Genomic DNA, 23,056 nt, shown 5'->3' on the forward strand with positions numbered 1-23,056 from the left:
GGAACTGAATCCCTGGCCCTCTTCAAAGACAGTGCTCTTACCAGCTAAGCCATCTCTCCAGCTCCTGCATCCAATTTCTTAAAAGGACTATTATAGTGAGTTGTCATCATCATTGCTAAAACATCAACAGACATGCACACAAAACGTATATACTTCAAAAATAGGCTTTCATCCCAAGAGTCAAAACTGATTGCTGACCACAGGGCAGAGTAAATTCCATATGACTTGGCCATTCTTTTAACTCTGGAAAATTACAGTGGTTTCATCTAATATAAGTTATCCCACATGGAAAAAAATACTCTGCCTTTATCCCATTAACATTCAAGAAGACTTGACTTATCTGCTCTTGAAGTTGAAAATACTCCTTATTATATTTTCAAGCTTTCTTGAAGAATATTAAATGTATAATTTAATTCAAGTAAACAATTTTACAAAGGATGCTACACGTTCCTGTCTGTTATTCCTGCTCTGCTCCTATTATTTGAACATGAAACATTCAGTCACCTAACTCTGAGAACCCTCTGCCTGTCCGTGCCAAAAATACAAGTCAACTGTACCTATCCTTTGCTTTTCCTTTTGGTGAGATCTGAGTCCTTGACAAAGACAGTCTCCTACCAGTCATTGCGCAGACAACCAACCACTGTTTTAACTGAGGAGCTGAGTTTGAAGCACTCTGATGCATAAGGAGAATCTTTATCGTCAACAGAATGAAGCTAGCTAAGGAATAAGGCAACAGCCCAGGCTCTGCTACAAAATAAAGTGAATGACCATGCGACATTTCACACTGCAGAGGAGCATTTATACAATGTCTCACTCACTTGGCATGGCTCTCTCACTAACTTCCCAGTGCATGTGGTTTGTCTGACAAGGTGACAATGCTACTTTGTGAAACCCAACGCAATACCAACTGCTCTTCTCTTTCTTCCAGCACAGCTGTGTCCTCAATGGAACACAGTTTCTTCCAGCACTTTATCTTTTGCTCCTGACCGTTGGATTCTTCTCCTTTGCTCTGTATATTTGTGTTTTCTTGTCTTCTGTATTTTAGGCCCTAGAGCTCTTGAACCAGTTGGTTGCCTTCTCCACAAATCATGGCGTCATTCAGTAGCTGGGCCATCAATTCCAGCTGGCAGGATCTTATTCTTAAACATCATTTTATCCCCAGTGCCTAAGCAGTACCTGTCACGCAGCAGGTACTCAATAAATGTCAATGCAAATAATGACCAGTTTAGTTTGTGAACTCAAAAGGCCAATTTCAGCATTTCCTTAGGTTTCCTCCACCTAATTCAGCCTTGAGTTTCTTGTTAACATCTGACTTCCTTGATTTCCGTCTACACATTTGTACTTTAAATACTGACTCTCTGTTTTATGTATGTTTGTTTTTTTAGACTACACTCAGATAATCCAGGGTGCCTGGAAATGTTTAAGACTATTTCCGTAGTTAAAGAGAGGAGACACTGTGCCCCTTCCTATATTCATGGGCTGCTAGCAACTAAAAGTTTTAAGAAATTTAAAAGAAAAAGAAAAGAAATTGCAGACTTTTATAGGGAAACTCATGTACAACTATTTTCATTACTATTTTGGTTATTTTGTAAAAACTATGCAATGCAAGGTTCCTTAAAATAGTTAAAGCCCTCTATTCTAACCAAACTAAAATTTGTGTTATACCAGTGTTACCCTCAAAATGCTGTAATGTTTAAAAAACATCTAGTTAATATGTTCAGATAATAGAACATGAGTCACACATGTAGCTGTATGGTTATCTTTTTTGAAAATGCTGTAGCAATAAAAAAAGCATGGGCCTTGACCTAATAGACCTGGCTGCGGGTTCTAACTAATTTAACTAATAGCTTCATGGTCTTCCACAAACCAGCAAGATTCATTTTCCTATTTCATAAAATGTGAATTGCTTACCAGTAGGGTACTCAGGATACAACATAGTTGTGCTTTCCTTTCTAACCACTCCATAAATGGTGTTATTAATCACATAATAGACTCTCTTAGGACACATATTATGTGTAAAATAACTAGGCTCACCTCCTGGCACACGGCCAGCATAACACTTGTTGTCATTATGTCGTTATGAGTAGAGGAGGACCGTGTCAAGAACTGTTCATCCCTAAGAGATCACTGAGTGCCGTCCCCACAGCAGAATGTTATTCCAAAGACTACTTGCTAAAATCTGTCACAAAATATCTGTCTGGAGAGAATACAACAGAAACTTTTTCTCAAAATATCTACAGCAGGATGGTGTGGAGGGTAGGGAAGTCAACTCTGGGTATACATTCAAATCGTGTTATTTAAAACTCCTTGGGGCCGGCCATGATGTGGCAGCATGTCATCAGTGACAAGCCTTCGTCCACTGAAAATTTCTGACAAGGAAAGGAATGGTGTGGCATCCTGTTATTGAGGAGTGGAAAACGGCAAGGATGAAGCCCAGATATAGTTAAATCCTTGATGAGCTGTGGGTAAATGTATCCCACAGTAAAAACAGGGGGCATTCACTGCCAATCCCTTTGAAAGGTTAGTTCACTCCTTTGTATGTGTAGATAAGCAACAGCAAATCCACGAGTTTACTAAAGAGGCAATTATTTACAGAAACCGTCTGGCTCCCTGATGTCTCCTTCATCGAGATTCTGCCCTAATGTAAACAGATCAAGCACATGCCCTGCCTGTCTGTCTGTTCTCTCTCTTTTAAAATGTCACTGGAACAATAACGAAGGTATCATCCCAGAGAAAACAAAGCATGGAATGAGACAGCATTGAGCATAGTTAGGGAACTGCAGAGAGGAGAGGAGAGGAGAGGAGAGGAGAGGAGAGGAGAGGAGAGGAGAGAAGTAAATCTATTAGTGCTTCTGAAAAGGCTGAAGTGGGGGAAAAGAAAATTTCAGAACAATTAGATTCCTATTGACTACTGGCAACTCAAAACACTTCTGTGAGTGACTGGTTCTCAAAAGGAAGAAGATCTGTTGAAAAGCCATTTAAGGAAACACTGGGCCTCTTTACTATTCCCTCCCAAAATGCCATGCAACTGGGTGACTACCCCATCTCTACTAGAAGATGACGTCACAGAGATACTAAAATAGACTTACACCATGGGACACCAGGTACAATACAATCACACAGGAAGTTCAAATCTACACACCTCTCCTAAAGAGTTCCAAAACTCAATCAAATAAATGAGCACAACATGCTAAGCTGAAAGACAGTGGAAAGCTTCTGACAAAAAGATCATTTCCGGGTTGTAACTCTTCAACGTTCAAAATCAGTATGTGAGCATTTGGAAAGACATTTCCGGACATATCCACTAAAACAAAAATCTCTTATGTGCTTTATAATTATCATGACAGCATAATGTGAAATGAGAGAATAAACATCAAGCATGGAGGTGAAATCCAGAAAAGGGTATTTAAAATAAGAGCAGGTACATGAAATGCCACAATGATACAAGATCCTCCCATGATAGCAATAGCATCAACAGACCTGGACAGGAGGAGTTTCTAGAACAATCTGAAACATCTTAAAAGTGAATGGAATTGTCCAAATGTATTTCAATATATGAACAAAAATGAGTTTGGTCATACAAGATTACGATAAGAAATTGTTATTCATTTTAACAAAACATTATTTGGGAAAGAAAGCATACATGCCCTGTTTTATGTGGCCTCATTGTGAACAGATTGTCCACAGTTCTAATCATGTAGACACTGAATTAAGCAAAGCTGTGATACCCCTGGTCTACGGAGAAGAAATACAGAGATGTTTGGAAAAGCAAGGACCAGGCGTTCGTCTTTCACTGAAGTCAATGGACAGTGCTTAAAACTAAGCCTGGAAGAATGAGAAACATTACATAAAAATGTGATTTAGGGACATGTAGGTAAATGACAAGAGGAATCTGGGGAGGCACAATTAATAGCAGCTGCCTTTGGGAGTGGCCAATGGCAGGGGTGAAGGACTTCTATATTTCATAAGGCTTTTAGCAATGAATTAACTCTTTTAAATTATGTCCATGGAGGACTCTGATAGAAGGGAGGACAAAAATTTAAAACAGATATCTCCCCGAGCAGCCTCAGGGCCAAAGAGAAAAGCCTTGGAAAGCAGAGCGCCTTCGGTGTGCTTTGCGTTGAGATAATGCCGTGAAAAGTAACTTGAGCTGTTAGTCAAATGACATGAGCTTCATTCGGAAACTTTCCAAGATGCTTGGGTACTCTCTTCCTTTTGTTAAATATGTTTTCAGTGCTTGAAATTAGGAGTAGTTTAGCAAAATACAAGTAGTTACATACGTAAATATGGTTTATATGGTTGGCTGGAAATCGAGGGGTCTTCTAAAACACTGTTCCTTAAAATCAATGTGCATTCTACCTAAATCAGTATGAGTTAGACTATCTCCCACAACAGTTCATTTCCGTAACAAAATTAAGAAGTCCAAGACGCTATAATAAAGGCAACTTTATTCTGATACCTGGATTTATTCACTGAAGAAGTATATCCATATATGGGGATATATATATATATGTGTGTGTGTGTGTGTGTGTGTGTGTGTGTGTGTGTGTGTGTGTGTGCGTGTGTGTGTAAATTGTTATTAATTTTAACAAAACATTATTTGGGGAAGAAAGCATACATGCCCTGTTTTATGTGGCCTCATTGTGAACAGATTGTCCACAGTTCTAATCATGTAGACACTGAATTAAGCAAAGCTGTGATATCACTGGTCTATGGAGAAGAAATACAGAGATGTTTGGAAAAGCAAGGACCAGGCGTTCGTCTTTCACTGAAGTCAATGGACAGTGCTTAAAACTAAGCCTGGAAGAATAAGAAACATTACAGAAAAACGTGATACATATATTCATGTAATACATGTATATATGTATATATATGAAACCCAAAAAAGCCAAACATATTTATACACAAATATACACACATAGGTGCACATAGCATGTATACACATATACAAATCATGTATTATGTCAGATATTTACATATACTCATACAATTTGCTATTCAAAAATTATATGGCTGTCAGTATTTCTTTTTAAGTTAAGGAAAATTAACATTTTTTCTTTGAGAATTTCATACACTTAGACAGCATATTTTGAACATTTCCACCTCCTCCCTTCCCCTTTCCAACTATGTCATGGTCCCTCCCCACACATGCTGGAAAATGAGTCACATGTCATGGCAAGAAGAAAGCATTTGAAAGAACTCCTCTCTATTCTGGATCTTTTCTTCATATGCATGTAGTGTGTGTGTGTGTGTGTGTGTGTGTGTGTGTGTGTGTGTTTGTGTGTCTGAGAGTGTGTGCTTGCATGTGTGTGTGTGTGTGTGCAGGTGCATGCATGTGCAAGTGCATACGGAAGTCAAGCATTGGAAGCTGTTCTTAGTAGCTCTTACTGACTTCTGACCCTTCCCCACCCCACCCCACCCCACCCCACACATACATCATGCGCACACATGTATATATGAACATAAAAAGCTCTTCTTGCCTTTAAACTAGGGATATACACTGTTTATCCATCCTTACCTTTTCAGTTACAAAAAAATAAAAGACAACCAATAATCAATGTTTTAAATGGGGAAAAAAAGTCCATTTTTCCTTCATCACACTCTGACTAGTGAAAGGTACAACCTTACTTGGCCTGCCAAATCACTGACAGATCTTACCAGCTCCACATTCTTTTCCTTTTTATACTTTCAACTGTAGTTAGATTAGCTTCTCCCTGGCAATAAAATTAATTCATTTCTATTTACGTATCACAGTTTTATAAGGAAGGACTAGACAAGTTCAGTAAATGACAAAAGAAATCAATTTATTTTTATATCTTTACTTTTTTTGTTTTACTATGAATAATATTCTTTAAAAAAACTTTCTCAGGAGGCAACACATGCTTTTTATATAAAATATTTTAAATAGTTTTAGTTTTTAGGGAAGCTGAATTTCTAAATATTTTTTTGTTTCTAACTTTTGAAACTCTTCTGGAATTATAAAACTAATCTTTGCCAACAAAAAACCAATGTTAAACTTAGCTGAACATAGGTGGACATTGAGAAATGTAGAAAATGAATATTTTAATTATAGTAGTCTCTTGTAGTGAAAGTATACTCTGTGTAAAACTTAACACTATTCCATCAACTCTATAGTAGGGACTATACGGTGTGTAAACCAAATCCCTGTATCCAACATAAAAAAATAAGGTAGTTATAATCCTCTCTCACAAATACCAATTAGAAAAGACATTTTTTTCAACAAGAGAAAATTGTAATGGTTTCATATATTTTGTGAGAAAATAAGAAATAATTTGCAAGTATCACCAAACCCTATGAGCATGCATTCTGACCTAAGTAAAAGTGCTCAACACTTAGAAAAGTTATTTAAGTCTACTACTCTCTTAATTTATAACTAATTCATACTATAAAATTTAAGCTAAAAATAGATTTTTTACATGCAAAAATACTTGACATAATTTAAAACCACAAACGACTGACTTGCTTATCTAGAAAAATTCACACAATTCTCCCAAATAAAGTTAATTTCAAATTGCAACATCCTTTACTGGACATTTTAATATTTTAAAAACACACCCTTTGACTCTTTCTCCCCATTACATAACAATCCTTTGAACAAACAAAAAGTTTGATTAAAAGCCCATGTTCGCTAAATGATAAATGATAAACCCCAGTCTCTCTCCTGTCAAATACAGAACCCTGCAAGCTTTCAACACTAAGTGTCTTAATGTCAGCTGTTTATTTTTCCTCCCTCAGTGACTGGAGGTTTAAAAATATTATATTACTTATAGTTAGTAAATAAGGGAATTCCAGTGCCAAATATTTGTACAAGATAATGGAATGTCTTGCCCTTCTGTTAGGAATTCACAGGGAAATGCTGACAGACCAAGAAGACTTGCTGCTTCAAACACACATATACACATGGCCTCTGTTTAGCTACTTTTCAGCATGGAGTGGCAACAGAGCCAGGAAGGAGACATTCTGCAGACACATCAGTCAAGCCTACTGCCGCCCTACATAGTTTTCAAAGAAAACCAACATTGGGTGTCCTTTGTTTGAACAATCATAAACAGAGTAAGGTTACTCTAATTTTGGAAAAAGCTAGGACAAGTGTTGTGGAAGAAACACCCCTCAAGTCTCATAACTACTCCATGTGGGCAGAAACCCAAGCTCAGGTGAACATTGGCATACTCCGGTCTCCCCCTCTCTGGTCTGACATTCATTTCTGGTGTGTAGAAGACTATTTCAAAACTGAACCTTCACCTACTCCCTTCACAATTTTATTTTTACTTGTTTTTTGCTGAGCCCATGCTTTTTCCAAAGCTGTTGGTGAGCCTCGAATCAGTAAGTGTTTGCATCACATGATATTTCAACAGCTCATCAGAGAAATGAGTTCTGCCAGGCTCTGTGGGTCTGGCTGAGTGCTGTTAAGTTCCCCAGGGTTGGGGGGAGTCAGTGACCTATATCATGAGAGAGAAGGCATTAAGGGTGAGGCAATAAAACAGTTGGACACGCTAGAGAGGTCACCATGTATACGGCTTCTGTTCCCTTTTAAGCTAGGTCAGCTCAAGCCTGCAAGCTCAGCCAGATCTCAAATAATTTACAGGCTGTTCCTGGTCTCTGAAAAGGCAATGGCTATAGATTATTGGGCCATTCCTCAGAATGAGAGACACAGGTCCCTATTCCCAGAACCTGTGCACAAACAGGCAAATAGAAAGTTGCCTTAGATATTACCTAAGCAGCGTAGCCAACCCAATGCTAGATTCAGTGATTCAGAGTGTGATCACATGCAAACACAGCCATATGTGCCAGACTTCCCAAATGTAAGAGTGGTAGGCATCTATAGAAGCAGGTCAAACCAGAAGTCTAAAGAGATAATATACAAAAAGGAAAACACTAAAGTATGAAAACTCAGCTTTAAAATTTACTAATAACTTCAAAATCTCACAACTGTGAAAGCAGGTTCTCAACCCAATTGTCTTATCTTTAGTTTTTGTTACACTAACCAATCTAATTTATGTGTGTGTGTGTGTGTGTGTGTGTGAAAAAGGAAAGTTTAAAAAAAAAAACAGCTGGAGAATATAGCCTAGTCATAGAGTATGTGCCTAGCATTCATGAGACATTGGGTTCAGTCCTCAGTATTGTCAGAAAGTGTTAAGAAAGTAACTTTACCTGAATATATAGACAAATGTGTATTATAAGTAAACAGGCTTGTTCTTTTTTTGTTCTTTTACATTTTCTTACCTATTTAAGTAAATATGTTATCTTCCTGAGTGAAGAATATATTATATATAATATATTCCTAATATATAAAATACATTATACATATTATATATAATATAATATATATTTCATTCTATTGTATATGTGAAAGAGATAGAGTTTAGTAATATATATATATATATATATATATATATATATATATATATATATTTCTAATGAAGTAAACTCACAGATAAAAATATCACACAGGTAGATTAAGGTAGTCCTTGAAACAAGCATGTGCCTAGTCCCATACACTACACAGAACTTCATTATAATTAGAATGGCTAGTCCCAAGCCATGGACCTTCACTTAGAGTTTTACACTTTCATTTCAACTACATTTTTATTCACATACCCACCACGTAAAAAAAGGAATAACCTACAGTCCAGCTGAGTGTAGAAAAGCCAAAAGCCAGCTGTAAGAACAGAATTCTTAACCTAATGAAATGGCTCCGTGGGTAAAGGCACTTCTGCCACGGGATACATGCAAAGGTAGAAGGGGAGAACCAAGTGTTCAAAGTTGTTCTGTGACATCTCTATGCACATGCCGTCAAGTGTGAGTGCACGCATGCACACACACACACACACCATGCATATACACCTAACTATAATAATAATAACAATAATAAGAGAAAATAATTCTTGGGGACTCTTACAATTTTATTGGCAGTCACAGTTAGAGTCCAAAGGAGGAAACCCATGTGTGACTGGCAAAATCATGAAATCTCAAATTGCTAAAACAGCAGCAGTTCAGTCTCGGTCAGTGGTTCTCAACCTGTGGGTTGTGACCCCCTTAGAGTTACAAATCAAATATCCTGAATATCAGGTATTTCCATTACTATACAGTAGCAAAATTATAGTTATGAAAGTGCGAGGAAATAATGTTATAGTTGGGGGTCACCCCAACATGAGGAAGTGTATAAAAGGGTCATAGAATTCTGGTCTGGATGGTAGCAGGAAAAGTTTCAACTGAACCACATGAATTTCAAAAAATACACCTCTGTTACAAATATTCTAATACAGCAGTGCTGAGAAGTCGAGAGCTTTGAGGATCTACGCTCATGAACAAACACATGATAACTGAGTTCAGCGTCTCTGTCATCTTCCAAGACAAAGCTTCCAACCTGCATTAACTGCATCTCAGTCAAGTTAACCAGTTCTACCACAATCCTTTACACAAGTTAACTGTTAACAGAACTTTTTGTGGGTGGGGATTCTCCCTTTGTTTGACAGACTAGACTCAAATTTGTAATCCACCTCCCTTACCCTTCTGAGTGCCTGGATTACAGGTAAGTGCAGTCCTGTCCTGCTGTCTTTAGAACGAATTTTCTCTGAGGCTAAAAAGTCCAAGAGCATAGCAAGTAACTGCCACCGTACTTTCCAACAAGGTCTCTAGGTGCTCGCTGTCTCCACAAAACGACTTAGCCCAGCATGAAGCTTCCTGGTGTCAATTTAATTTGATGGCTATGTTTTTGCCATCGTGTCTGCACTACAGAGACTCGGACTGCTACAATTTTATTTACAATGGATGAGTTTAAGAAGAGAGGCATCTTGAGGGTACTAAAGAATCTCTTCTGTGTTCTCTTCTGTCATTAAAAGGAGATCTGGACACAGGAGCAGCAGAGTCAGATAGTCATTTTCCTCCAGGTTGCTGAGCAAAAGACAAGACCCCAAAGTAACAAAGCGCACTCACCGTAGCCAGGGAAACGCCCTAAAGATGGCCAGAGGGATTCACTCTTCAGTCTAAAAACTTCAGACTGCTTCTCATACATGTGACACTCAGGACTGTCAGTCTTTAAGTCCCAGCTCCCACAGCCCACCACAGCTATACCTGGCATACCCTATGACACACATGTGCCCTGATCCTTGCCACCAACAGCTGCTTTATTTTTTTATTTTTTTTAAAGTTTATTTAGTCTTCTTTTACAGTCCAGATTTTATCCCCTTCCCAGACCACCCTCTGACTGTTCCATATCCCATTCCTCCTCCTCCCCCTCCACAAGGATATCCCCACCCCCCTCACCCCACCAGACCTCCCCACTCCCTGGGACCTGCAGTCTCCTGAGGGTTAGGTGCACCTTCTCTGACGGAGTCCAGACCTGGCAGCCCTCTGCTGTATATGTGTCAGGGCCTCATATCGACTGGTGTGTCCTGCCTAGTTGGTGGCCCAGTGTCTGAGAGATCTCTAGCGTCCAGGTTAGTGTCACTAGTCTTGCTCTGTCTATTACAATTTTAGTTTCTTAAAAGTGCCCTGCTCCCTGCAAGGGCTCTGGTAGCCACGGCTCTGCCCCGCCCACTATTTCCTACCAGTGTCTCCCTTGGTTCTTGGTCCTCAGGTTCCAGCTCAGGTACATCCTTGTGTGCCTTTACCAAATGCCCTCTATGGAATGAGACAGTTGTTTATCACAATTCTTTCCAAGTGCTTTTAGTTAGGCAAAAGAAGTTTATGGAATTAAAATATTTTAAGTATAAACAGCAAGTGTCTAATTGTTCCAGTTTTTTCAGTCCATGTTTCAAATTCAGTAGCACAAAAGCCTAAACAGAACTTAAAATTGTGAAAAACGTAAAGAGGGTGTTACCTGAGGGAGACCCTGAAATTATTCATAGTTATGCATAGTTAGAAATAATTCTTAAATCATCAGGCATCATCTAACAGAAATCCCTATTTTCTTGAATACACTGTTTCCACAATGTCTTCACTTGTGCAATCATTTTAAGCAAATGTGTGTTGAGGTAAATCTCCAACCCAAATAGAACCGGTCAAAGAAAACACAACTCAATAATTATGAATACAAACTACACACCTAGATTGGGCTGATTTACCACTACACTACTCTATTCCCCATCTGTGAGACCTCTTATAACTTGAGGTTTTTCTAGGTCATGTGCTTCTCCTCCATTGCCCTTCCACCTCTTTCCCCTCCTCTCACCACTGTCTCTCTCCCAAACCTTTTTCACTCCACCTCCCCTTCTACTGCCCAACCACAGGCTCTAGCCTTTATTTTACAGATTAAGGTGGGCAGAAGGTTCACAAGAAGTCTCCTCTATAGGATTCACTCCTCTTCTGCAGCCCCTCCCTGGAAATTGAAATTAGCATCAAAATACAAAACCAGGGCTATGTGCAGCAAATGTGTACTTTCTGAGCTCTAAGATCAAAGTAATGACAACCTAAAGAAAATAAAAGAATGGCCATTTATTTTAGAGTAACTCTGAGTATTGCTTAAAAGAGGGGTACAACCAAATTATTTCTGCATTTAAGTAAAATTCAAATAACTTACTTTTGTCATTTGAGCTGCTAAGATTCACCTTAACCTACAAACATATAACCATGGCTTGTTACCACTTTTTATCTGACAAAGAATAAAGGCATCTGGATTCCCATCTTTAAACAATTAAATGTCTAAATGGTTTTGCATTCATATTGTTACTTAGCAATTAATACCATTGGCCATTGCAGCGTTTTTCTAAGTATTTTATCTGAAAATTAGTTTCTTCATTGATCTACAGCACTTAATTTTCTCATGTTTTACCTGCGTGATCTGCCCTGGTTCTAAGACTCCTGCCCTGGTTCTAAGACTCTGTGCAATAAAAGTGGTTTCTCTCAAGTCATTTAAGAGCTACATGATTTTAAATGACTGGCTAACACTTGATGTTTGCCAAAGCAATTCAGAAAAGAAGCAGTATAGAAGCACATGAGAGACCAAACACAGTTCACACTTGTTGCCTTCCTCAGCACAATAGGACCTGAAGCAGGAGCGGTGTACATACATTGGGAGATGAGGTAGTACCACATGCACACTAGTTTTAAATTTTGCACACCCCCAGAGCAGTCCCTAAGTCAATGGATGTAAGCTTACTCTCAGAACAGTCCCTGTAGGCTTATCTCCAACAGAAAGTATCTCAAACATATTAGGAAACAGTATGGAACAAAGTCCGGTGTGCTTGCTATGACAGTACACACAGAAATAGCGCACAAGTCAGAATGTCAAAACTGGAGCTATTTACTCTTCAATCTCTGAAGTGATCAGAGAGGCCAATGAACACTCACAGTCTTCTCTCAAAGGCCCAACACCAAGGCTGTGAGTCTCAGGCACTTTTTCTTGGGGTCTAGTCTCTGGCACTGCTTTTACTTTTAAATGTGTCTGCTTACATGCTTCCCTGGGACATAATTATAGACAGAGACATCAGCACTGCTTAAGGATCAGAAATAGTCAAAGAACAGGCCATGGGTTCTTATGCAAACATAAACACACGACCATGCTTCTAATTGCCTACTACTCCAAATGTGAGTCACTTCATCCCATGCTGGGAATGCTCGCTAGCTCTCTTCCTAGCCAGTGGCTCTCTAGAATCTCCAGGAGTAGGGATGTAGGCACTCTTACAAAGACTTGACAACTAGACTATATTGGCCTTATTCTCTCAGTTCTGCACAGCCACAACAAATGCTTCAATCTACCAAGAGCTGTCACGACTCTTCATCTCTCTCACCGTTCATGTGGCTCTAGATCCCCTCTCCTTCTCTTCTCCACTGGGAAACTCACAGTTTCGATACCCAGCAGAGTCATCCTCCTTTGGACAAATTTTGAGGGGATCTCCATAGCTCCTGATTTCGGATTCACACAGTAATTTATTCATAGATTTAGTATGTGAATTAAATTAAATTAAATTCTATCTTTCTACCCCTTTCCAATTTGTCTCTGAAATTCCTATCCCAGGCTGCAAACTTGGCGCATGTGATTAAGGAAGAAAAGGAGACAAGAGGACAATGAGAAAGAGGGAGAAAGAAAAGGAACCTGTCTGATTCCTTTGATATGATTACCGAGAGTAACTGTGGTAAAATGTCTTAGTCAAACATAAAGAAGATAGTTTTACAAGATGAAGTTGGTAGAGTAATAGACAATGAATAGCTAGGCATTAAAGAAGCTTGACCCATGTGGCCCATTCGTTGTATTATAACAGTATCTTGTGATGAAGCGTGCATGGGCTTTGCACACAGACTGAATTTGGATGCTAATCTCAGCATTGCCAGCTGGGTATCTTCAGTCACCCCTCCTTTTCCTCTTCTGTAACGAGCCTATCCAAAACTAATCATCATGAATTTTTCTGTGAAGGGGAGGGTAAAACTTCATGCCAGGTGAGCATGTAGAAATGACCCAGGGGACCTCAATTTAGAAGTAAAGTTGTTAGGTTCTCAACCCAAAACTCCAAAGAAGGTAAAAGTAATTTCTACCTAGTAGCCCTTTTTAACTTGCTAACTTATGAATAGCTTTGTAACTATAAAATATACAGCTGCCAAAGAGAAAATTTTAAACCAAGAGCTTGCACGAAATTTATTACTGCATAAATATATATTGTTTTTATGTTTTTGGTTTTGAGACAGTGTTTCTGAATAGCTCCACAGACATGGCTGTATTTGAATTCAGAGACCTGTCTCTACCACCCAACCCCCAAGAGCTGGGATTAAAGATATGTGCCACCATCATCCTGCTTTATAATATGATTATAAACAATTCCGTTGAGGAAAGGAAACTCCCCCTGAGGTTGTTGAAGATTTCTGTGATTTCCACAAAAGAAGTTGTTCAGAACTGGTTCGATCACTGCATATTTTAAGGAAGTGTTTAAAATGCCTTAATTGCCTTATGCAAATTATCTGGAAAGAAGTTGACAAATAAACTTCTTTAAGAGAGTCCACAGGTCCTCCATATATCCACCAGCTTTCTGACCAGAAGTCAGGTGCTGGCAGGGGAATGGAAGCATTAGCCCTCCATGGCGCATGATGATCTGATGATCTGATGGCTTTGTTCAGCTGCTGTTGACTCTGTAAGTATATGTGTGCTAGTGTGTTTACATTCCCCCTGAGCTGAAACAGCTTCACTAGTGCCTGCCTTAATAGTGAAGCAGAACTGCAATAACAAATGAATTTCATTTAGTCTACCGTTAAAGCCTTGGGCAGTACCTATCTAAAGCTTAAAACCAATTTCCATTTAGCCTCAATTTCTCTTTGAAAGATTGAAGGAATTTGTGCTACTGAAATTACTTTGAAAACCACTACATGTCCAAGTTTCTCTTCCCAATTATTTCTGACCTATGAGAAAATGAAAATGTTCTCATCGTAATTAGAATTTAATTACTCTTAATCTTTTCATAGGAATATGTGTTTCTGGGGCTGGAAAGATAACTCCATGGTTAAAAGCACTTGCTGCTCTTATAGGGGAGCTGGGGTTGGTTCCAAGCATCCAAATAAAAGCTCACAACTGTTTGTAACTTCAGTTTTAGGGGCTCCAATGACCTTTGCAGACACCAGGCACAAACATGGTACACATATGTACTGGGTGTCAAACACTTATACACATAAAAATAAATCTTTTGAAAAAAGATATAAGAAGATGTGTTCTTATTCTATGAGAATTTCATACTTAACTAAGATTAAACCTAGGGCTCAATGGTAGCACGTCTGGTACATACTGGGTTTTATCTCCAGCACCAGAATTAGAGAGAAGAAACATATTTATTTGGAGTAGAGTGGCCAGATTCATTAAAAAAAAACACACAGAATGCTGATTTAAGTCTCACATAAATGATGAATAATATTTTGGCACAAGTATATTTTGAACTTTGCACATGATATACTCACAGAATAGCCTTATCTATTATTTATCATAAATGTAATCATACATTTTGTGTCTCACTTGTCATCTTAAATCTGGTGTTTTAGCCCTTTGCACCTATAAGCCAATTATCCAAGATTAAGGTCATATTAAAGATCACTCATCAGATGTTTTTAGCAAGTAGCCTGTTTGCTTATAGACAATTAGTTTTAGTTGGCTTTAGTGTCTTTCTTGGGGGTGGAGCATGGCACGGGCAGCTTGGTTATCCAAATCTCTTTGAAATAAGACCTGGTAAATATTTTTTAAAACTGGACTCTTGGATAATGACACTTTTATTTTACTTGAATGGCTCTGCAGTTTCACTGAAGATCCTGGTTTTAGAACCATACAGAAGACACATCAGTCTTCAAAAATAACAAATTGTCCTGAAAAAAATAAAACAACGCAAAAATAGCTTTTCATACAAATCTGGTTGATAAGTCTTAACACTGAAATCAGTCTTAGTATAGGGAAACACACAGACTGGAAGAAGCCATGCATCCTTAAAGAGTTATATCTAAAATAAAAGAAACGAGCCTCCCTTTTTTGCCCAATAAGGATAAAAGGCAAAGATACATAAAGGAGGAAGCCATGAGGAATGCTTCCCAAATATTTACCCAAGACCTAACAGTGTCACATTCTCCATTGACCTGACTCACCTTAATCAAGCCCCCTGCCCCACTTTGTAATCTAAACCTTCCAAACAGGGGAACTCATCATCCTTCTACTCTCTCTCTCTCTCCCAGGACCATTTTCGACTGATATGCTTCTCCCTCTCTCCCTCCTCCTCCCCCTCCCCCTCTCTCTTTCACACACCATTCTAATTTTATGCCCATACTTGTGTTTAATAAACATTTATTAAAATAATGGGAAAGGTGAACAGTTACTCAAAAAGCATGGTAGCTTTGACTAACTTTACATAATAAGAAATTTTTTGTTGGAATTCCAAGTTACAAAAACCGCCCATGGAGAATTGGCCTTGGCAATCAGAATCACTGAGGTCTGTCTGAATCACAGCCATGGTCCTCACCCTTCAGTGACCTTGGTCTGGTTGCTAAGTTCTCTGGGCTTCATTTAGCATTTAGTCGTCCCATATTACTGCTGTCATGTTTGAAGTCAGCAAACACATTAAAAAATTTTTTACATGCTGCAACACACATTACATGGAACTTAGGAAAACTTGGTGTTTACATAGTAAAACAGCAAAATATAAGTCATCTGAACTGGGTTGCTGTGGTCTGAGCAGCAGATTATTTAATAGTGAGGCAGAATCAGAGAAGTCACTTAACATCTCTGTAGTCTCAATTCCTCATGTAAATTATTTGACAATAATAGTACCTATCTCATTAGAGTTGTGGGGAGGGTCAGGTTGATCAATTCATGCAAGAATCTTCATATAACTCATCAGGTAAGACTCTACAGTATCTGGCATGAGAAGCATCTTAGAAATATTACCTAGAACTTTTCTCTTGGTTGTCAATATTATTCTATGAGATAACATTTCAGATAAAGTTTAGAGGCAATGGTAATAGCTAGACAAAAGTATTAAGAGAAGAATTTTTAAAGAGACAGCAAGAATAAAAGCAGGGGGAAAGAGAAGAAGAAAATATGTCCAGAGATCAGAAAATACACCGTAATTAGACAATAATGACATAGGTAAAAGTGCTATAACTGGCAGACAAAGGCTTGGCTAAAGAATGGCTTGATGGAAGTTCCAGATGCCAGTTAAACGTCACTACCCAACAGGGAGGCTATCAAAGTCTTCGAGCATAGCAAGAATACTATAATCATGGTGTATTGACTTAACCAAACAACACTGGGTTAGAATAGGTAATAGCAGAGGCAGAGAACTTGGTGTCCTGAGAACTTGTGCATGAGTAATCCAAACAAGAACAAAAAGGGAGGCTGAGGTCCTGAGGTTGCAGAACCAGGACCCATAGGACCTGGTTATGGCAGAAAGAACCCAGGGAGGAAGCTGGGGAATAAACAGCTTGAGAAATAGCAGATACATATTAGTTGTGAGTGATGGACCACAGGGAGTTGAGAACAGTTTATTTTTAGCGTTGGAGAAGCTTGAGTCTAGACAGAGCAAGGCCTAGAAGCTTGCTGTGAATAGAGAAATTATAATGAAAATGGAGACTGGACTGCCAAAAATGGTCAAAAGAAAGAGACCCAAGATGTAGGTGGCAACTACTGACTCAGAGGGCAGCCATAGCCTGAAGCTATCTCATGAAAAAAGAACACCCAACAATAAGAAAAAGGGAGAGGAGACAGAACGGGACAGTAAGGTTGATGTGCTCAACATCGCCACTACGGCCCTGAGCTGACGCTTAGGGCTGAGCTTGGAGCAAGTCCTCTCTGCCCTCAGAGAACCTAGTGCAAACCTTATTTGAGGTCTTATTAGAGATTGGTGAAACTGTCTATCAATCATGTGCACTATTCTGATGGAAAAAAAAAGTAGTATACACGTGCTCGATAAGTGTTAAAAGAATGAATGAAAAAGTTAATGCCAATAAAACCGCAGTCCTATCGTGGTTTTATGTGGGTGACGTTGTGTTTTATGAGGCCTTTTCCTACAGCTCCAATTAGGTACTTGCTCACAAGTTTGTGTTTTGTCCTACATCGAGTAGCAGGTCAAGTTACTCCACTGGCTTCTTTTGCTACCATTGAGTCAGCTTAATGGAAACTATAAGTGCTTTACAAGATGTGTTCTCATTGGTTCTATAGTATACCTGACCCCACCTCTCCTCATGCTACTTTCCAGAGACCATCCAGAGTAAAAGTTGGAAGGAAGTAGAAAATACCACTCATGCTGAAACTGGTTATAAAAGAAACTGGTCTTGAGAGATCATTGTAGCATTGTGGTTTTTAAGAAGGCTGCTGAGATTTTCTTGCCTGTGAAATACATTTGCACAGCATTCAGACTGGGGGGGGGACGTCATTCTTTATCAAGTCATTCATATGATTTCTTATTTTTATTATTTTCTTATTTTCTTCAGATTTATTTTATATATGTGAGTACACTGTCACTGTCTTGAGACACACCAGAAGAGGGCATTGAATCCCATTACAGATGGTTGTGAGCCACCATGTGTTTGCTGGGAATTGAACTCAAGACCTTTGCAAGAGCAGTCACAGTGCTCTTAACCACTAAGCCATCTCTCCAACCCATTCACATGAATTCTTAAACTTAACCAAGTATTTTTGGAAGCATTGTAAAATCTGAAGCCCATCTACCATTCTTCCTTTTTCTCTGTGCCTACATGTACACTAAGATGCTGGGGACATTTTCCATTCTCCTAGTATGGTTTACTTGCTATGATCTTTTTTTCCCTGTTCTCCAACCTGGCAGTTACTCTCCATGAAACCTACAGATAATTTAACCAAGGTTGTTCCTGTGACATTTAAAGCTTCGTTCTGCTTCACACCAAGAGTCTGTTTGAATTGGCATGGACAGGGGCCTGGCAAGCATAGATATGAGCAAGCTGGCTGCAGAAAGCCAATCTGCACTCATTCCTCACCGGCCTCACGTTCAGTGACATCATGTTTGTAACTTGAAATCAGCAATGCTAGAAGTGTGTGCTCTATGCAAATACCCAAAGTGAAAAAAAAAAGTAGATCTTTTAATCTGCCCAGAGTTCCAGTTCACCAGCAAACTACTCATTGTGAGACCTACTACAAAGAAAGGATCATAGTGGATGAACTAATTTTTCTAATGTCTCACAGGGCCTCAGTTTACATGTTAGCAAGCTCACTGCCTGGTGGCATTAGAAAGCCACTGTCTGTGTTCTAGAAATCTTCCTGTAAACTATTCTAAATGACTCTCATTCTTAATTTTAAAAGTTTAGCAGTTTCCGTTTATAAGATTAATTCTAGTAGCTGATGAAGTAAAATCAATTAAAGAAATAATTTAATACAACTCTTTCAGAGGATTTTTTTTTTAACAAAACAGTAACTAAGATTAAAGAAACCCAGCCTCTTGTATCCACCAGACCATATATGGCAACATGAGGATTACAATATATCTTCCATCTCATCTCACAGCCTGAATTTCTAAATAGGATAGCCAGGTGGGTTGTTTAAAAGAAGAAAGTTTCCATGATGACATCTCAGCTATGATCTTGAAGGGAGGAAGTTCTATGCCACTAAAAAAATTATTTTCAAAGGAAAATGTCAAAGCAGAACCAGGGTGAAATAATTAAATAGCATATGTATCTCCCTGCCTCGCCATGTGAACATAGCAAATGTTTGTACCAAAATCATCTCTTAGGGAAAGAAAGTTCCGTTCTTACAGGATGCTGAATACTGACCACCTTTTAGAGTTGCTACTATAGTTACGGACTCGTAACACTGCAGTATTACACGATGCTTTAAATAGGATAAAGAGAAGTTATAAACACTATACCCATGCAAGAAGCAACAGATTTCTTTTCACTGTTCCACAGTATCCCAGCATTCCCACGATGATGAGGAAACAGCAGACAGCAATCATGACAGGGTGAACCACAGGGAAGTAAGTTAAGATGACCGCCTCTTCTACCCTAAGAGAGGAAGATCATATCAGAAGATAAATAAAACGTTATCGAAATGATCAAACTGCTCTCCAGGCCCCAGACACTGAACAAATGCTACTGTGAGCTCCGGCTCTCCAAATTGGCATCCTTCAAAAGCTGGTGGCTCATATGGTTATTTTCAGACTCACTATGCTTTATGACATGCTTTGCATGCTTTATGTTTGTTTCAGTTTCGTGGCATTTTTATATAAGTGGCAGCATTTCTATATCTAGGCTCCAAAGCACCAGCCTAAGTGAATTCCATGAGGTACCAACTGGGAGGAATTACCTTCTTCTCTGAGCTTGTAGTTTGTACAGCACTTTTCTTCTCCCCGCTAACTAATCATTTTCTAATGTGAAGAAAATAAGAATGCATCGGGGATTTGAGGCATAATCACAGGAAAGGTAAAGAGAGGACTTTTTGCTAAGATAGACGTAGAATCACTAACCAGGGCGTGGCATAGTGGTGATCAGGAAACTTAGCCATTACTCAATGCTTATACACTTTGCGGTATTAAGGGCTTTACAAAAACATTTCTTCTCACTTGATCCTTGTCATGATTCAGAGTGGTATATATTGCATTGGAGATGACGACAAGCCAGACAACTGGTGTGTTACTAAGCCCACAAATGTCCATGTACAAGTACTGCTACCTACTGTCCTGTAGGACTGGTGGAATTGCTTAATGAGAAGGGGGGGTTGTAAATATAGAGAGTAAGTTGCTATAGTGCAGGAAAAGTGTTCTACAGGATGGTGGAAGAGAACCACTCAATGAACAGCTCAGAGAAAAAATCGTTAAACACGTGAATCTAGAGAGACCAATTGAAAGAACTCAATAGGCAATATTAAGGCTTACCTTGTTTCTGCAGTCAAAGTCAAAACATTATTCAAGTAGTCCCTCATCCAAGCAGAAACGGCCAAGACACTGATGGACATTAACTAAAGAGAAGAAATAAACAAATTTGTTAGCAGAGATGTATGCAGCATTCATTTCAAGGTTAACAGCCTTAAACGGATGATTTGTTATATAATGTTCATGTTTTTCCTAATTAACATATTGGATTTCTATTGAATTTTACTGGTACCATAAACATCTAGCTACTCTATTTAGTAATTATACATACCTACTAAATGGAGTATCTGTAAACGGGATAAAAACAAGTGACCTCTTAAGTTAGTGACTTCAAGTGTAGTCTGGAAATTGCCAAAACCAATTCAATTTGCAAATGTATATGATGCACCTAAAACTATCATCTGTAAAAGCAGCAAGGCAATTAAATGTGGCTACTGAACAATTACATATTATCAAAAGGATCACAGGAGCTACCAAAAAATCTTCTACTGACTAAAATTCAAACAAAGCGAACATGAGAATAATAGTAATAGCAATGAATATAACGCTTTGAAAAATCAATAAGTTCCAAAACCAGTGATGGTCATTATTGCAAGATAGACTCTCGGATCATTATTGAGAAATTGATACGAATCTCTTATTTATTTTATTCTATTTTTCCTATATGAAGTAAAGGCAGAACCAAAGACCAAGTGAGATTTTTTTAATAGTGGAATTCCTAGGTCAGGCGTGCAGCCGTTATATAATGCAGGAACACCATTTAACATCTCCTGAAACATTGAAGCTATAAAGGAAATTCCTCAGTGCCAGACAAAATTAGCAGATCACAGGTTCTCAATCTTGTCTGTAACCTGGCTTCACCTAGGACTCAAACGTAGCCTGAGCCCCCAAGAAAACAGCTCCGGGAGTAGCAACAAAGTATCATAGGTGTCAATCCTACCGATGATCACAATCCATTGGCAGGGCTGAGTACCACTGCAGTAGCAAGGGGCTGACAGAGGTGTGTAAAATGGAGAGATGAGACTGCAGATACCAAACCCAACTATCCATCCAGTTCAATAATGGAAGCAATCAGACACTGTAGGTCTCATGGTTTGAGCAATCCCAGAAATATATATATAAAGTGTTTTTCCAAAGAAGTCAAACTTGAACCCGATTAAACGTCCAACTGTACCAGTTTATGGGAATGAAATGCAAGGTATAGCTTTATCTGTCACTTCTAGGATACACTAAATAAAATCAAGAGCATGAGATTATTTCACAAGACTAATAAGCTTGTTTCTTCGATTTAAAAAAAAAGAGTAGTGGATACTGAAATAATTTTTTTTAAAAGAAAGGAAACACCGTTAAAGATTAAAAGGAATTCAAGAGGTTGTCCAACATAATATAATGACCTTCTTTGAACCCTGATTCAAACAAATCGATTACAAAAAAAATATTTGCAGATAAGCCGAGAAATTTTAACATCGATGAGATGTTGTAAAACAGTAAGAACTCGACTATTATTTTAGGCCCAAATACAAACTCAATTTATTCTTAAAGGTCTCATACCTTTAGACACCTGTGGTGAATAGTGGACGAACTTGAACGGCAGCTGCAAGGCAGTGATAAATCACCATGCCCTGAGCTGAGAGTGGAGCTGGGTATGCTGGCGACTATTGGCTCTGAGCAATGAGGAAACGAAGGGTTAATCACAGCCCTTTCAAGCTGAAATATGTTTTAAAATTCTCATAACTCAAAAGTGTAAGGAAAAAAGCTAAACACCTAAAACATGTTGATAATGATTCTGCCTGGGAACCTTTTCTAAGATATAAAAAAATAAAAATTCCTCTCACCCCTCCATCTTATCCTTGTGTTTCTTAGTTCGTTTTCAACCCTGAGTCTTCATCGTGTATAACTCATTTATAATGGTTGTCATTAGACACAGTTCTTCCCCTTATAGCAAAAAAAAAAAAAAGTTAGTTCCTGAATTCTAAAAACTTTCCTATTTTACCTGAAATCTTTTCAAAAACGTGTCTTTGTTTTCTTAAGCATAGTGTAAGTCTCAAGGGATCGGACCTAACCTGACTTTTAACACTTCTGGCAGTTTGATGAACATCAGTAACTTTGGCTTTAATGCTGGCAGGGTGGTTATCTAAGCTGGGCCTTAGTCTGAGCTGATGCAGACACTGACTGTAAACCAAGCTCCCTAGATAAAGCCTCCAAGGAGAGCTCATGTGCTCCCATCCAAGAAGGTCACTCTGCTGGGAGGCTGGGAAGTGAATTCCCCACCCCATCACTTGTTTACAAAGGTGTCCCGTAGGTTTCTTTCCCATCTCCATGGCTATCTGTTGGTATTTACCTTCTAAATGACACAGGGATAAAGTAGATCATTATTTTAAAATATTGAAGTAAAAATCTTTTATTGTTCTACTTAGCAATAAACGATCTTGCGATCTCCACACGAGTTTCCTTCTTTTTTCTTTTTAATCATTCTAAGCACTTCCTACCATGCATTTTGACCATATCCACCCCTTCCTCTCACCCCTTCAACTTATCCTTGTGTTTCTTACCCCATTTTCAACTCTGAGTCTTCATTGTGTGTAACTGAATCATAGTGGTTGTCACTAGACACAGTTCTTCTCGTTCTAGCAAAAAAGGAAAGAAAGAAAGAAAGAAAGAAAGGAGGGAGGAAAGAAAGAAAGAAAGAAAGAAAGAAAGAAAAGAAAAAAGAAAAGAAAAAAGAAAAAATTCATTTT

At 38.6% G+C, this 23,056-nt stretch overlaps 1 protein-coding gene across 13 annotated transcripts in view; it reads right to left on the reverse strand.

Annotated features, from left to right (window-relative positions):
- Tspan12 (tetraspanin 12) overlaps positions 1 to 23,056 on the reverse strand; it is a 92,297-nt gene that overhangs the window by 33,087 nt on the left and 36,154 nt on the right. For 8 of the 13 annotated variants that reach the window (XM_028762552.1, XM_028762547.1, XM_028762550.1 and 5 more), the window contains 3 exons: positions 21,870 to 21,982; positions 20,322 to 20,404; positions 19,317 to 19,452 (listed from right to left, as the gene is read on the reverse strand). In XM_028762552.1, coding sequence (XP_028618385.1) covers positions 19,317 to 19,452; positions 20,322 to 20,404; positions 21,870 to 21,982 — 332 coding nt within the window. Of the gene's footprint in view, positions 1 to 19,316; positions 19,453 to 20,321; positions 20,405 to 21,869; positions 21,983 to 22,153; positions 22,254 to 22,870; positions 22,946 to 23,056 lie in introns of all 13 variants that reach the window. The other 5 variants (XM_028762555.1, XM_028762556.1, XM_028762558.1 and 2 more) reach the window with 4 other exon arrangements.

This window comes from Grammomys surdaster, unplaced genomic scaffold, assembly GCF_004785775.1.
Source record: "Grammomys surdaster isolate TR1022 unplaced genomic scaffold, NIH_TR_1.0 134, whole genome shotgun sequence".
In the NCBI taxonomy this organism is placed as follows: Eukaryota; Metazoa; Chordata; class Mammalia; order Rodentia; family Muridae; genus Grammomys; species Grammomys surdaster.